General features: G+C 32.8%; 1 protein-coding gene across 1 annotated transcript in view; it reads left to right on the forward strand.

Annotated features, from left to right (window-relative positions):
• Positions 1 to 7,999, forward strand: part of LOC119085124 (RNA-binding protein fusilli) — a 62,637-nt gene extending 54,638 nt beyond the window's left edge. The window contains exons 13-15 of the mRNA XM_037195389.1: positions 6,486 to 6,691; positions 7,136 to 7,657; positions 7,696 to 7,999. Coding sequence (XP_037051284.1) covers positions 6,486 to 6,691; positions 7,136 to 7,579 — 650 coding nt within the window. The 3' untranslated portion in view covers positions 7,580 to 7,657; positions 7,696 to 7,999. The remainder of the gene's footprint in view (positions 1 to 6,485; positions 6,692 to 7,135; positions 7,658 to 7,695) is intronic.
• The last annotated feature ends 7,077 nt before the right edge of the window (positions 8,000 to 15,076 follow it).

The raw sequence follows: 15,076 nt of genomic DNA on the forward strand, positions 1-15,076 counted from the left end.
ATTTACACCTTTAAGGTGCAAGTAGTCTCACTACTCGAATTTTCCAAATATTTTAATGGAAAATTAAGGAAAATCTAGGAAAATGTGTGAAAATATCAAGAAAATGTTGGAAAATGTTTTCCAAAAAATAGTTCTTGCTTTCAACAGACCTATCCCATTTGCTAAAATCAGATAATTTTACCTACACTTACCGGTTCATTTATATATGTTTTGACTCAATCAATGGTTTACAGTACGGCATCGGCACTAGTTATTTAACCTAATCAATTTGCGTGGTGACATTAAAAAAAAACAAAATTCTTTTACTCCGTACTGACAAAACAGCAAGTTGTAATAAAATTCTAATATCAATGATATAATCATATACATGTCTGTTGTATTCGTCCATTAATTTTAATTTTAATTCATTTAGCTCTAGGTTTAGTTAAGATTTAATTTAATTAAACAAAAATTGACATAAAAAAAGACAAACAAATTTTGGTGGTGTTGTAGCTGAGGTAATATTTTCTTGTGATAATAATCAATTTTTTGTGTAGTGTGGTGCATTGCTTTGTTGCATAAATGTGCATAACGTAGGGTTAACAGAATTTTTTCAATTAATACGAAAACAAACAACAACAACATTAGCTTTACAGACTGTAAAACCCTCTTTATTTGCCAGGTATGCTTCAGCTGTATGACTCTTTTTTTATTAATGACATTCAACATTTAGAACATGGGACTAGGGATGTATATGGGTCTTGGTTTTTATGTATCTATCAAATAAGATTATGATTTTGATTCCACGCATTTTTGAAATTCGATAAACTAAAACCTATTACACAAACCTCTGTGATTTGCATATATTATCATAATATACCTGGTGAAATTTAGGACCATTATTGATCATGAGTTGTCAGTGAATTTTCACATTTTTTTTTTAGTAAATTTGCAAGGACTTTAAAGGGCTTCGGAGTAAGATTTTCTGTAAAATTTGTAATTATTTTCCTTAGTAAAGTAATTTAAGGAATTACTTGATTACCTTGATCGATTGTATCGTGAGCACCTTTACCACGATACGAAATATCCATTCATAAAGAGGGATTCTTTTGAAAAACAGCCTGCCCAAATCGGACGCATTTTCTAGTGGATTTTTTGATATGTCCCTAGATAGTTATTAGTCTCTAGAAGCCAAAACCACTTTCAAAAAAATTCGTCCAAGCTTGTGTGGCTAGTGAGAGGTGACCGAAAACCTAAAACATGAACTTTTCTTAAGGAAATTTCTCGTATGCCGCGAAACGTACAAGGTCGTGTGGGGTGTCATTAGAAAGGTAATTGCATGTACTTTCGGGGCAGATTGGGTCTTGTTGGGTTTAAAATTCATCTACACTGAGTTATGAGCAGTTGAAAGTATGGGTTAAAAATGGATAATTTCGGCGAACTTCTAACGGTTCCCATGCATCCGAAAAGCAACAGAAAAATAAAAAAACTGTTTTCCCCATATGATACTGGTCTTAGCTTTCCAATAATACCAAACATGCATGGGTAGTGTTTCGATGAATGTGGTTTTGAAATTCTTTAAGTAGCGATACTGAGCATCAAATTTTCATTCCAAAACTACATTCATCGAAACACTACCCATGCATGTTTGGTATTATTGGAAAGCTAAGACCAGTATCATATGGGGAAAACACCTTTCTAATGACACCCCACACGACCTTGTACGTTTCGTGGCCTACGAGAAATTTCCATAAGAAAAGTACATGTTTTAGGCTTTTGGTCACCTCTCACCAGCCACACAAGCTTAGACGAATTTTTTTGAAAGTATTTTTGACTTCTAGAGACCAATACCTATCTAGCCACATATCAAAAAATCCACTAGAAAATGCGTCCGATTTGGGCAGGCTGTTTTTCAAAAGAATCCCTCAAAGCCCTGTAACAAATGATGTTTCACTGTGCTAAATTTGTCCTCACTCTTCGTGATACAGGAACTTTCAAATGTTAAAATTTCCTAACACTTAAAGAGTGCATCTGAAGACTGATAACTGATAACTTCCCATACTCTCAATGCCCCAAACTTTATTATCACAAAAATATTACTGAGGTTCGCAATATATTCTCTTGCATAGTGTTCTGCCAGTTTGTAACAGAGCATATTGTTGGGAATTTTAATTTTTTTTTATGAATTTCCTAAAATTATGAAAAAAAAAATTTAGGGATTTTTCGGAGTATTTTTCCGAATCTTTCAGAATTACAATTCCCAGAAACAAGCCCTGATCTGTAAACAAAACAAATTTGCAGAAAACTACAACCCGAGTGAGAACTCGGTACCATAGTATACAACAGTCCAATCTCAATCGATCAAATAGATTTGACATCAATTTATTGCCTGCAGAGTCTAGGCATTCTTTTTGAGATTTGACTGGATTTGAAGGGTGCCGCACCTGTCGGGATTAAATAACTTTAAATGAAATTAACATAAATGTAACTTTGCATTAACGGTATGTAATACCATCGTAAGGATAATAGTTTTTAAAATTTATACAAAAAAATTTGTCATGAATGGATTTTGTTCAATTCGCTTTATCATTACATTTTTCTAGACATTTTTGTTTTCGGAGAATTTATCGTAGAAACTATAGCATAATCAACGATACAAAAAGAGGTCATTTTTCACGTAACAAAATTATTGAAATTTAAAAAAAAAATATTTTTCCAGCCTAATCTATTTATGGTTTTAAATAAACAAAAAAAAAATTATTTTATTTCGCTATTCACTTATGTATTTTCGTTAATAATTTGTTCAACTGCTTTTGCTCTGGGTGAATCGTTAATCAAAATGGTCTAAAACAAAAAAGAAAAAACAATTACCGAAAGTGTTGCTGTGTAGAAAAGACATACTGGTTTGCGAACACTTATATATTTATGTTGGATGATAATAAGGTGGTTTTGGTTTAAAACAACAAAAACAAACATTTTTTTAATCGAATATCTGTTCTCTTTTAGTCCCTTGCACACAGATCGTAAAAACAATATATTTCGTGTTAGTACTTGTATGTGTTAAGCTTGAAAACAGATCTTCATATTCTGGATTAAAATTCCTGGATAATATCCTAAATCTTCCTTAAATAAAGCTGGCATCAATCGTTTTTGTATCGAAGGTTTCTTCAGCTGAACTCAATAAATACTCTAAGTTACACAGCTGCACTCACTGTACTCACTAACTGGTAGTATATATACCCACATACGTTAGTAAGAATGTGCAGAGATAAGTGCCAGCTGGTCTATGAAAACTTCGGCACAGAATTGATTGTCGTTAACTGTATCTCAAAATTATCAAAAAATTCTCAATGAAAAATGTCACAAATTTTCGTTGAGACTTTGAAAGAGGTCAGGATTTACTCTCAGGAATATTAGTTCTGAATAAAACGCTCTGCTTGTAACAGAAACTACTCCTAAGTCGTGGAATGGATGTTAAACTACTAAATTAGAGATAGAAAATCTTCAGAAAATTGTCGTCATATTTTCTTCACTATCGCTTATTTCTAATGTGTGTGATGACTTACAATGAAAAGGAACGATAGTTAGGTCCGACGTTCAGTTCTACTACACAGAGTATAATATTCAATCATCAACACTCTCAAGATGTAAAATTAAATTGAAATTTTTTCTAAAACTTTTTGCAATTATGAGGTTTAGAACCTGTGGTCTATATTAAGGTAAAAATGGCGTATAAGCAGGGCCTTTTATTGGTAAATTCATTTACCGAATTTACTGATACCTGCCAAAGTTTACCAATATTTATCGAAATTTACTGAAAATTCTGGAAAACTTTCCGAATTTGATTGTCGGTAAATTTAGTAGATTTTTAGTAAATCTAGTGGAATTTCGGTAAATGTTTATAAATTCTTAAATGCATTTACCAATAATATGGCTTGCTTGTAACAGCTTCTTTCCTCAGTTGGTTATTTAGTGCAAAGTTGGTATTAATGAGGGCTTATTATTGGTAACTTTATTTACCAAAATCTGAATTTATCGAAAAACGTTGTCGGTAAATTTCAGTAAATTTGGTAAATTAAATTACCAATAATCAGATCTAGGCATGGGCGATAATGATAATGATTATCGATAATTATCGATTATCGATAATCGATAATTATCGACTTTTTTTATCGAAAATTATCAAAAAAATATCGATAATCGATAATTATTGATATTTTGATAATTATCAAGATATCGATAATTCGATATATCGATATTTCGGTCCGAAAATCCGATATTTATCGATATATTCCGATATATCGGTATATTATCATGAATTTTCAAATAAATATCAAAATATCGATATTTTGATAATTATCGAATTTCAATATTTTGATAATTATCGATAATTATTAAATTATCGATAACGATATGATTAATCAATTATCGATAATTTCTTTCGATTGATATTATCGATAATTTTGAACGTCTCCCATCCCTAATCAAACCCAGTATTTATTGTCGTACTATTCGAGACATATAAATGAAAATTATGCAACAGCTGAATGGTATCGACAGTTACAGCGAAATGATTTCCTTCAATAGATTTCCACTCGGTTCAAATGCTCAGTTAACAAATTGTTATGAAAAACTTTCGATAAATGTAGTGGTCATTTCATTGACTTATATTTGCTAGGACATTTTAGCTTAACACAACAGACTAACACTTTTTTCATTATTGAAGCAGCAGACCGTTGGTAAGATATATATGGAATCGCACGCAATCAAATGCATAATTTCGTTCTGTTTAAGAGATCTTTCGGAAAAATTAAGTTTTTATCGATTCAATATATATGTGCAACTAACAAACAGACACAAGGCGAAACGATAAAAAAACTGTTGACTCACCCAAGGTCTCACCTAGATAAAGCCCACCTTATGATATTATCAAAACTTACAACATAATTTAGAGCAAAGGAAATGTATTACATTTTACTGGAAGTGGACGTCATTTTAATCAATTTTTATGTGTGGTTATCGGGTTTTTTTTATAATAAAAACAAGGCAATACAAAAACTACTGTTGTTGGTGCGGTGAAAACTACTTTTATTGCAAATTAAAAAAGAAAATAAAAAGCCAAAAAAAAAATTCATTTTCGGTGTTTGGGGCTGTGGTGTATTTTATATAATGGTGAGTGTTTTGTCTTTATTATTGATTTCTTTTATGAATTTCTTCACCTTTTCTTATATTATTATCCGTCTAAATACTGTACAACTATACAAGCTTTATCACTGTCACAGTAATAGATCTTTTTATGTGTTGTAAAGTAAGAGTAAGTAGCTTTAGCGATACTATCGACTCCATCATTAAAACATAACTCAAAATAAATTGTTTCTACTGTGATCTATGATACGATTAATGAATATGAAATCCTCAATTTGTCGGAATCAGCAAACTCATTTGTCTTTTAACAAGTCACAAACTCAAATTATATCCAAATTGGTCGATATTAGACTTTTGACGTTCATTTGATTTTTATTGAACTGGTGATCCTTGCATTTTCTATCACGACTTGTTTAAAGACGGTGCGGTTGAGTGGAATTTAATTGACCATAAAGTACACTTTGTATGTTATTAATCAGATCGGAACCCCAAACAAAAATCCACAAGAATTTTTAATTTTTAACCGTATAATTTGATGCAGCGGTATCCATGGCAGTCAAGGATCCAGTGGGCGTGTCAGAAAAGTAATTGGGATGTCAATCGATAGGGATTCTGCATTCAATGGTACAAAAAATTACTTCCTGTGTCGGAATTAAACGGTTGGACACCTTAGACTAAATAGAAATAGACTGGTAATATGTACACGCCAGACGTTCAGTGAAAAACATTTTCTAACAGGGCTATGCCGTCTTTTTGTAGCATTGTATGCGGAATTTCAGCCTCTAACGATTGAATTCCCAATCACTTTTACGCCTTCTGCATCCTTGGGTGGCATGGGTGACGCTACACCAAATTATGTGGTCAAAAAGTAAAAAAATCGATCCGAGCTGATTATTAATATCTAAAAACATGAAAAGTGCATTCCAAATTCAATTAAATTCCATTCAATCGCACCGTGACATGAGAGTGTCTAAAACTTTGAAATTGACAGAAAACTTTCTAGAGTCAAAGCTAAAGTCATACGTATGATTGTTGACAGTGTTCATTAAAATGTATTGGGAAAGCGACAGAAAATTGAGAACGTTTCCATTTAAAATTATTCTATCAGCTGGAACATTTGATAGTAAATCACTGTTTGTTTTGTCGTCTACATATTATTTACGGACCTATCAGTGTGCATGTATTGAATTTATTATTTATTCAAACTTAAAGCTGTTTTGGGCTGTAAAAACTAATTTAAACGAGATTATAACTTCACTCATCACCGAATAAAGCAATGAAAAATGGAAGAACCAAGCAAAACAAAAATCCGACAAAAGAAAAACATTTGAAATTTGTATTAACTAATAAATTCAAACCAGGTGGCATGGTTGGTCCAGCATTCAGTGGATACACACAGTTCACAGCTTCGCCAGCTGTCATGCCGCCGCGTGGCCATCCAGCCTTTTATCCCCAACCGATTCTGTATTGGGGCTATCCTAGTCCACCAGTTTCGCCAACATATTATGGACCTCCTCCACCGCAACATGTTGCTCCAAATCTAGGACCACAACATCAAACCGCTTTGGTGAGTAAACACTGTTTGCTGTTTGTTCGATAATTTTTGGTGGATTGTGGATGGTGCAGGTAGACAGTTAAGAATGAGGAACTCGATTTATGACTTGTTCCCAGTTGACATATATTAGACTACGAAGATTGTGTGTTGTGGTGACTATGCGATCGTACATAAGGACTCGAAACGAAAGGGTTTTGAAAGGGGTAGACTATGTTATTTGACTAAATAAGAAGCGTGAGTCCAACTTTTTGGAAAGAGTGTGGGGAGTCTTTTGTATACGATTCGTAGTTTATAGAACATAAGCATCCATTGTCATTTCAATTTATTTTATTTTTTATTTCACTAACACTCAATCATCTTTTCGGTACGTTGATTATTAACCTTTTGTCATTGTTTCTTTTCTCTTTTTGATTCCTCAGGTTCCAATTGACAGTTATTTTTAATATATTTACACAGTTTCCCATTGATCTTCTAACACAACAGCAGCGACAGTCACAGCAACCTCAACACATTCCTCCACCACCGCTATCTCCAATGCTTCCTCAACACGCCCTGCAACCACTGCAGATATCGCCAATTCAAACAAATAACCAAACACAATTGACCGTCATACAACGGCATCATCATCAACAGCAGCAACAACAGCAATCACAGCAACAACAACAACAACATCACTCACCACCTGCCCTACAATTTCGTCATTCTCCCACACTGAGTGTGGCGGCGAATTATACAACCGGAATTGTATCAGCACCACAAACAACACATTTACTCGCATTAGAACCATCGAACACATCACCTATCAATGAGAAAGTTGTTACACAACGGTTAATGAAAACAGCCGCGACGGCTGCCAATACAGTACTTCATAATCAATATGTGGAATTGTTTATCGTGTAGTGTTTCCGGATCAGTTTGTTTCCGTGACACTTTTACTATAAGTGTTTAGTGTCTATAGTGTGCGTGCGTATACTGAATTTAGTTGTTTTTCTATTTAAAATTTTATTTTTTAGAACATCGGAAGGAAAATTCCAAGGACGTAAGTTACTATTCCTTCTCTAAAAGTGCAAGAGTAAATTGTTTTAACTGTGTACAGTAGCCGAAATTATTAATTTTTTTAAATTAAAATTGTTTATTTTTGGACAGTGTCGTTTTAAGAAAATGATATCAATTCTCTGATGATTCTACTTATTTTGTAATTTAAGTTTTAAGAAAATATTTTAATTTTTGTTGATTTTGTTTTATTATTTACAATTCTTCTTGTGTTTTGCTCCGTAAATGTGATTCGATATTTTTTACTAATAAATTATTTTAAAGAAAGAAACAAAACAAATCCAAGAGGTGATATGATTGACTACACTCTCGATTGTCAACCATTAGAGAGACTCGTACAATGTGTTAAGTTCTTTAAAAACATGTTGAAGTCCGTTCGATTTAATTAGACAAATTTCGTGGATCAGGAAAGCATGATGTCGGTGTTTCTGGTGTACCTCAAGTCCACTTAGAAACAGTTCTCGCATCGGACTTCCGAAAAGCTTCGAAAATAAAACAAATGAAGCTTTTCTGAAAGCCTTTTCGAATGAAGTCTAATTTCAAAATTTCGTTGAAAACTTTAATTTTCTTGCGCTTGTTTCAAGCACAACTTTCGATGCTCTTTTGTATATAAAATCTATTACTTAAGTCGGGATAAAAATGAAAAGTTTCGTTTTCGTGTGTTTATTAACCTCGGCTTCGCCTCGAATCATCACGGATCACACGAAGACTCGACTCGTCTTTTCATTCCTAGATGTAATGGATCTTGAAATATGTCTTTAAGCTACTTTTTGTCTAAAGTTTTGTGCAACAAGACAGGACCATCATCGGCCTAGGTTCCTAGGTCAGGGCTTACTTTAGAGAATTTTAATTCTGAAAATTCTGAAAAAATTCCGAAAAAGTTATTTCAGAATTTTTCGGAATTTTTCAGAAGTTTTTCGGAATTTTTTCAGAATTTTCGGAATTTTCAGAATTAAAATTCTCTAAAATAAGCCCTGTCCTAGGTGCATAAGTTCGCGCACTTATCCTAAAATTCTATATATTAATCGTGATCAATCGTTTAAATGTCACATTTACGTGTGATTATCGACCTCGTCATCGCCTCGAATCAACAAACAGCACACGAAAAGTGTTCTAGATCTAATAATGTAAATGACCATTGTCGTACTCACATTCGGGCCTCAATTCTAATTTGTCAACAATTGCTACAGCTAGTTATGACTGAGACAACTCATACATTCCATGCAATTCCATTACACAAAATTAAAATGCGAAAACGCTGATAGGGAACCGATGAAAGTAATCCAATTTTGTATATAATATGCGTTGTTACTACATGAGAATAACTTTACGACATGTCGCGACACGTATGTGGATGTATAGTAACGGCAACACCTCAAATAAAGTGAACTGCATGAATTCTCTCTCTGCATCTAAAGCAATTTCGGATAAATATGAAAAATATGGAGCTAGCTTGGGGCAAAATAGTTTAGCCCGAGGTCTTGCCTGGTTTATACGACACAACATAGAAAAACCTTTTCATTGAATCGGTTTTATATGGCTGCATTACCATATACCGTTCTAAATACGGTTCATGCGTCATAGCTTATGTAAAGAAAGAATAGAAATGAAAACTGTGCTGTGTGGTGAACGTTTTGTTATCGTAACTATTCAAGGAGACTTTTTGTTGTATTGAGATCTGTGGAAAAGGTTGTGCGAATAAATTATTCTTTTATGACGATGAAAAATTGTTGAAACTTTGAAACTTTTTTTGTAGTAATTCGTTCGTAAAGTTTTCATTGGAAAATAAACAACCTGATGCCAAGGCATTGATACAATTCGGTTGAACAATGGTAAAGTTTTTTGAAAGGACTTTAAAGAAATGTTTACGAATTTGTGGACAAGGTCAAGGTCGGGGAAATTATATTTCTAACAAAAGAAATATTTTCCACCAATTCTTTGAAGTTTCTGGATGTTTTTCCATTTGAGTATACTCATTAGGGCATCGAATGGGCACTCTTTCTCGAAAAACCGAAACAAATGGGCCAAAAATAATTGTGTTAAAGGTAAATCCTTAAAGACTCAGGATTTTCTTTTGATCATTTGGTTACACGGCCAATTACTGGTAAATTTATTTACCATGTTTACCGAAGTCTACCAAAATTTACCGAAAATTTTCTGAATTTATCGATAAACTCGATAAATTTCGGCAAATTTTCGGTAAATTTCGGTAAATTTTCGGTAAACTTCGGTAAATAAATTTACCAAAATAGAAATAAAAATTGGTGCAAGATTAGGACGAAATATGTTTATGCTTACCAGTCATTGTACGAGTCGACGTATATTTTATAAGAAAGCAAAAAATCTTTAAAAAAACTTGATTAGCCAAATAATTAAATTAATTTTCGTATTTCCACTTCGTTTCATTTATAAGTCGAACGTTTTACCTAATATAATTTTCTATTTATAAAAATTTGTAGATTTATTGTGATGAATCGATTGATTTTGAATATATTCAAAATATAATTGATCGATTGATTCAATTGCAATGATGTAGTTAGCTCTGTTTTTTTTTTATTATTAATAATTAATTCGTATGACCATAGACTATCGTTAATTTTTCAAGTTTATTCATTATGAAAAATGTTTAATTTTTTTTTTAAATTTTATTAATTTTATTTTCGTGTGAAAAATGTAATTTTTTTTATAATTTTTGTTATCATTTTAATTCAAATTATTGCTGTTTTAGAAATTTTCGAGAAAAAAAAGTTGAACGAAACAAACAACGTGTCACAAAATGTCTTCCAATCGATATTAAGCATTGTGTGTGGTTTTAAATACAAAATAATTTTTATTTTTATTATTAAATTTGTCGTTGGCTACACCATATTTGTGTACTAAAAACTGTGCATCGGTAACTTACCTACATTCAACTTCAATCAACTTCGATCAAGATAGTTAAGGGAATTTTTAAGCAATGGTGAGGAGTAGCTGTGCCAAAAATCCAATTTATTGTCAATATGGTGTCTCTGTTGTCGTTTTTAAAAGTGACTTGGAGACAAAAATACTATTTGGTTAGTTTAGTGAAGGAGCCAAGCTCCAAAAATTTCATCAATGGCTCCGACGTAGGCCATAAAAGTTTTTGAATTTTCGAAACAACAAAGATGGCCTCTGTGCGCACAGATTAAGGTAACTACCCCACAGCGAAATCAATCAATCAAGGTCACATTTAAATTTTTTTAATTAAATAAGAATTCTCAAGATCTTCACAGCAAAAATATTTTGTGGCTAAACCGGCTAAACATTTTGACATTGCGGGAAGGCCTTAATGTATATGTAGATCGCATGTGGTTTGAATAACATGAATTGGATTGTATTCGTTTTTAGAAAACGGATCGGGCGCCAGCCAAGTTGTGTTAAAATTTAACAAAAGGGACCACTCGGTTCCAGGGTAGATTTTCTGGAACACTTTTTCTGAAATTTCTAGAACTTTCTACAATTTCCAAAAATTATAAAAAAAATATTTTTAGAAAGGTACGGAACAGGTCAGACAATGCCTAAAGCTCAGATTATCTGAATCCGATTAGTGCTTAGTCTGAAGAGAAAATTTATAAATGAACTGAATTGACCTGAAATCTGAAAATTAGTAAAAGTTCAGGTAAATCAGGCATATAACTGAAATCTGACCTGACTTACTTGAACTTTTCCTGATTTTCAGATTTCACGTAAATTCAGGTCAGATGTCAGTTCAGATTCAAATATATTCGACCTGAAATTCAGGTTCCGAGTCTTGACCCATAGACCTTTGTGTCATATTTTCGGCCGGGACATTATTTAAATAATTCTTTTACCATGAAGCAAATTTTGGTTAAAATGTAAAAAAAATGCAGAAGGCAACATGGCTTCAAGGTAAAAATAGGTTTAACGAATGTCTCGGCCAAAAATTTAGCACTAAGTTATATAAGTCATTCGAGAAAATCGACTCTGCTTCATATTCATTACAATTTTCTATGGAGTTGGCATTTCTTTCAGTTTCTGAACGCTCAAGATCTATATTAGACCGTTGGAAGCTCAGGTAACTTCAGCAATTCCTAACATTCTCACTTTTTCACTCATTGACGATTTCAAGTCAACGTTTAAGCCACGTCTTCTAGATTTCCGGGCAAAACAATTTTTAATCAGAAGATTACAGAAGAAGTCACAGTAAGAGGCACCGACACTTTGGTGAATAGCCTACATTAGGGCGGATTTTAAAATAATGGTTTTTGTTTATTTTTGATGATATCTTTCCACCAGAACCCTTTTTCAAAAATGTACGACCGCAATTCCGACCACGAATGTGTTAGCTTTCAACAGAAAATAGATTTGGTTGTAGCAGTTTGACCAGCTCTGAGAACAATGAGCAGTTTATGAAAATTTCGTTAAACTGCTCACTTTTCTCAGAGCTGGTCGGACGACTATAACCAAAACTAATTTTGATTTAAAGCTAGCACATTCGTGGTCGGAATTGCGGTCGTACATTTTTCAAAAAGGATTCTGATGAAAAGATATTAACAAAAATGAAATACGAAACACGCAAATGTAGGCTACAATTTTAGCCAAGCACCTGTACCTGTTAAATGATAAAAATTGCAGACATACAGCGAAAACCCATTAAATTAGAGTGCCTTTCATTGCAAACTGATAATTTGAACAAAATATGAACAATTTAGTCGTATTGGCACTCATGCAATTCGACACTGTCGCAATAGTTTTTTACGTATCTGCTCTGGACGATTGGCTTTATAAAGGATTTTGTCCCGAACGAAGGGCTACATGTAGAAGTGCATAAAATCAACCGTCCCAAACAGACATATTTACAACTATTTATGCAAAGGAGGAAATATCGAGAAAAAAAATCCAGAATTACCTTATTTTCGTCCCTGATAGCGTGCAAGTTCGATTTGCTCGAGAGAAATGTTCTTTGAGAACACAATAGTCATTGCAATAGCAATGCAATCACTTATTTTTATTTTATTTCTTGATTGTAACAAAGTTATTCGGAGCGTTTTCATTTCTAACATCCAGTTAAAGTAAATGACTCCCATCGACCCTTACTCGTTATTTTCCAAATATGCAGTTAAACGTTTTATTGTATTGTCGACCGCAAAGTTATTGTGGCGATTGTACTGTCTGCTCAACTGTCTGCTAAACTTTTCCACTAAATATTTTTGTTATCTCAAAACGAAATCTGGGCAAAATCTATTTGTTGTTTCGTTGGAAATTCAGCGACAGCCAAAATGTCGCATAGATATGTACTGTTTAGGAAAAGAGAAGCAGCATCAGCGCGCTTAGTTATTAGCATAGATTTACATTGCACTAGTAGTAGCATACCGTATAGTAATATGTAGAAATTTCATAAATCTTAACCAGTCAGTTAGACGTAAAATATGGAATTTTAATCTTAACATAAAACCAAATATACAGAAAATGTGACCAGAATGCCAGAATGCCAGAGTTTTGATATTCAAATGAAATAGAAATGGGATCGTAATAAACGTTTCAATAAAACAATTTCCAATCGTGAAAACAAATTAGTATTTCCGGCTGACGAGAGGTGATTATGACCAATATATGCACCAATACGATACGTACAGTTAAGGCCAGCCGAATTTGTCGATAAGTTCGCTTCAGCTGTTTTTTACCACACCTATGCGTGTGACTATGAAACCCGTATACAGATATGCAAGCACTGTGTTTGTATAAGTGAACGATCTGATATAACAGCTGATGCAAACTTAGACACAACTCTGGTTGGCACTAACTGTATTCCAAACTTTTGCAGTTCCGGAAAAAGAATGAATTATGCCAATACTTTTGCATGAATCGTAAAGAGTCGTAAGACACCTTCAATACCTCTCTGTATAACCTTCGAAGCACATTCTCAGGAAAGGGTTGATGAAAAAAATCTTAAATGTCTGTAAATGAACAATGCTCTCTTCTCTCTTGCACCTAAGCTAACTGTAACGTAAGTCAAATAAAAAGCCAGAGAAGAAGCAGTGGAATGAGAAAAAATTTCTTGAATTTATCGTAATTTCTTGATTTTCTTGATAGAATAAGGAATTTGTTCTCGCATTATTCATTCGTCAAGCTAGTCGCCACCTTGTCATCGGTGGGTTTTGATTTTTTATTTTTACAAGTTGACACACATGCATTGGTATAGTATGCCTCCTGAAGACCCGTTTTTCCACCTACGTGATAAACATAAGCTAAGCGAGCTAGCCTTAAGCTATTGTCTTCAACTTTTTTTTGATTTTCACCAGTGCCTAGTTTCGAGAAATTATTTCCTGAAATTTCTTGAATGCATCGAACATCTTGGAATTTCTTTTCCTAGAAATTCAACAAAAACAAATAAAGAAATTTTAGAAATTTACAGGAAATGATTTCGTGAAAGTATTCCTTGCTATGCTATACAATGACAGGAATTTGTAACGTACATGTACATTGAAATACCAAGAATCGTGAAGTAAAACCATTTTGAAATTAATCTTTCTATTCTTTCCTATTCCCAACCAAAACCCTCGAAAATACCACCTTCTCACTATTCTACGAAAGCTTTGCATTGAGTTTACCTTAAATACAAACCAATGGAACTACAATTAAATTTTATTAGCACTTCTTATTGAAGGTTTTCCATTTAAATATATTGAAACGTTTATAACGTAACGTAAAGGTTAAACCCATTAAAATTGTGGAGAAATTTTCCTAAATTCTTGTTGGACAAATTATTATTAAACAAAATTGATTACGAGCACAATGAAAGAGCAATAATTGAATTTAAAAGAATTAAATTTTTTAATATTGTGAACCGTACATAATTGTTGTTGCCTTTTGTAATATTTAACGTAATTTTAACGAGATGATACTTTAAGTAAAAGTGAATGTCAAATGTACAGCGTTAAGACACAATAGGTTTAGTAGAAAGAAACATTAAAAGCTCAATTCACCGGCAAGATGTTAATTATATAAATATACACACTAACAGGCTCTGAGAACCTGACGAATAAATTATTAGATTAATTTAAATCAATAAATGTTTAGCAAAAGAAAATTTATTTTTAGCAAAAATTGAATCAATTAATAAAATCAAAATCTACTGATACTTTACAAAAAATTTAATCGTTTTTATTCCTCACAACCTATGATGTTTTATGAGTGTGTGCTGCACGTACTAATTGTTTCTATTTATTTGCCCATTCACAAAGAGAATTGCAGTAGAATTATTCAGTCTGTGACTCCTGTTTCCGTAACTACGTTTACATTTTTGAAAAAACGTCTAGTACTTCATCCTTCATCAGTTTGGACATGAAAATTGTTAAGAGTGCT

This window comes from Bradysia coprophila, unplaced genomic scaffold (genome assembly GCF_014529535.1).
Source record: "Bradysia coprophila strain Holo2 unplaced genomic scaffold, BU_Bcop_v1 contig_94, whole genome shotgun sequence".
Taxonomy (NCBI): domain Eukaryota; kingdom Metazoa; phylum Arthropoda; class Insecta; order Diptera; family Sciaridae; genus Bradysia; species Bradysia coprophila.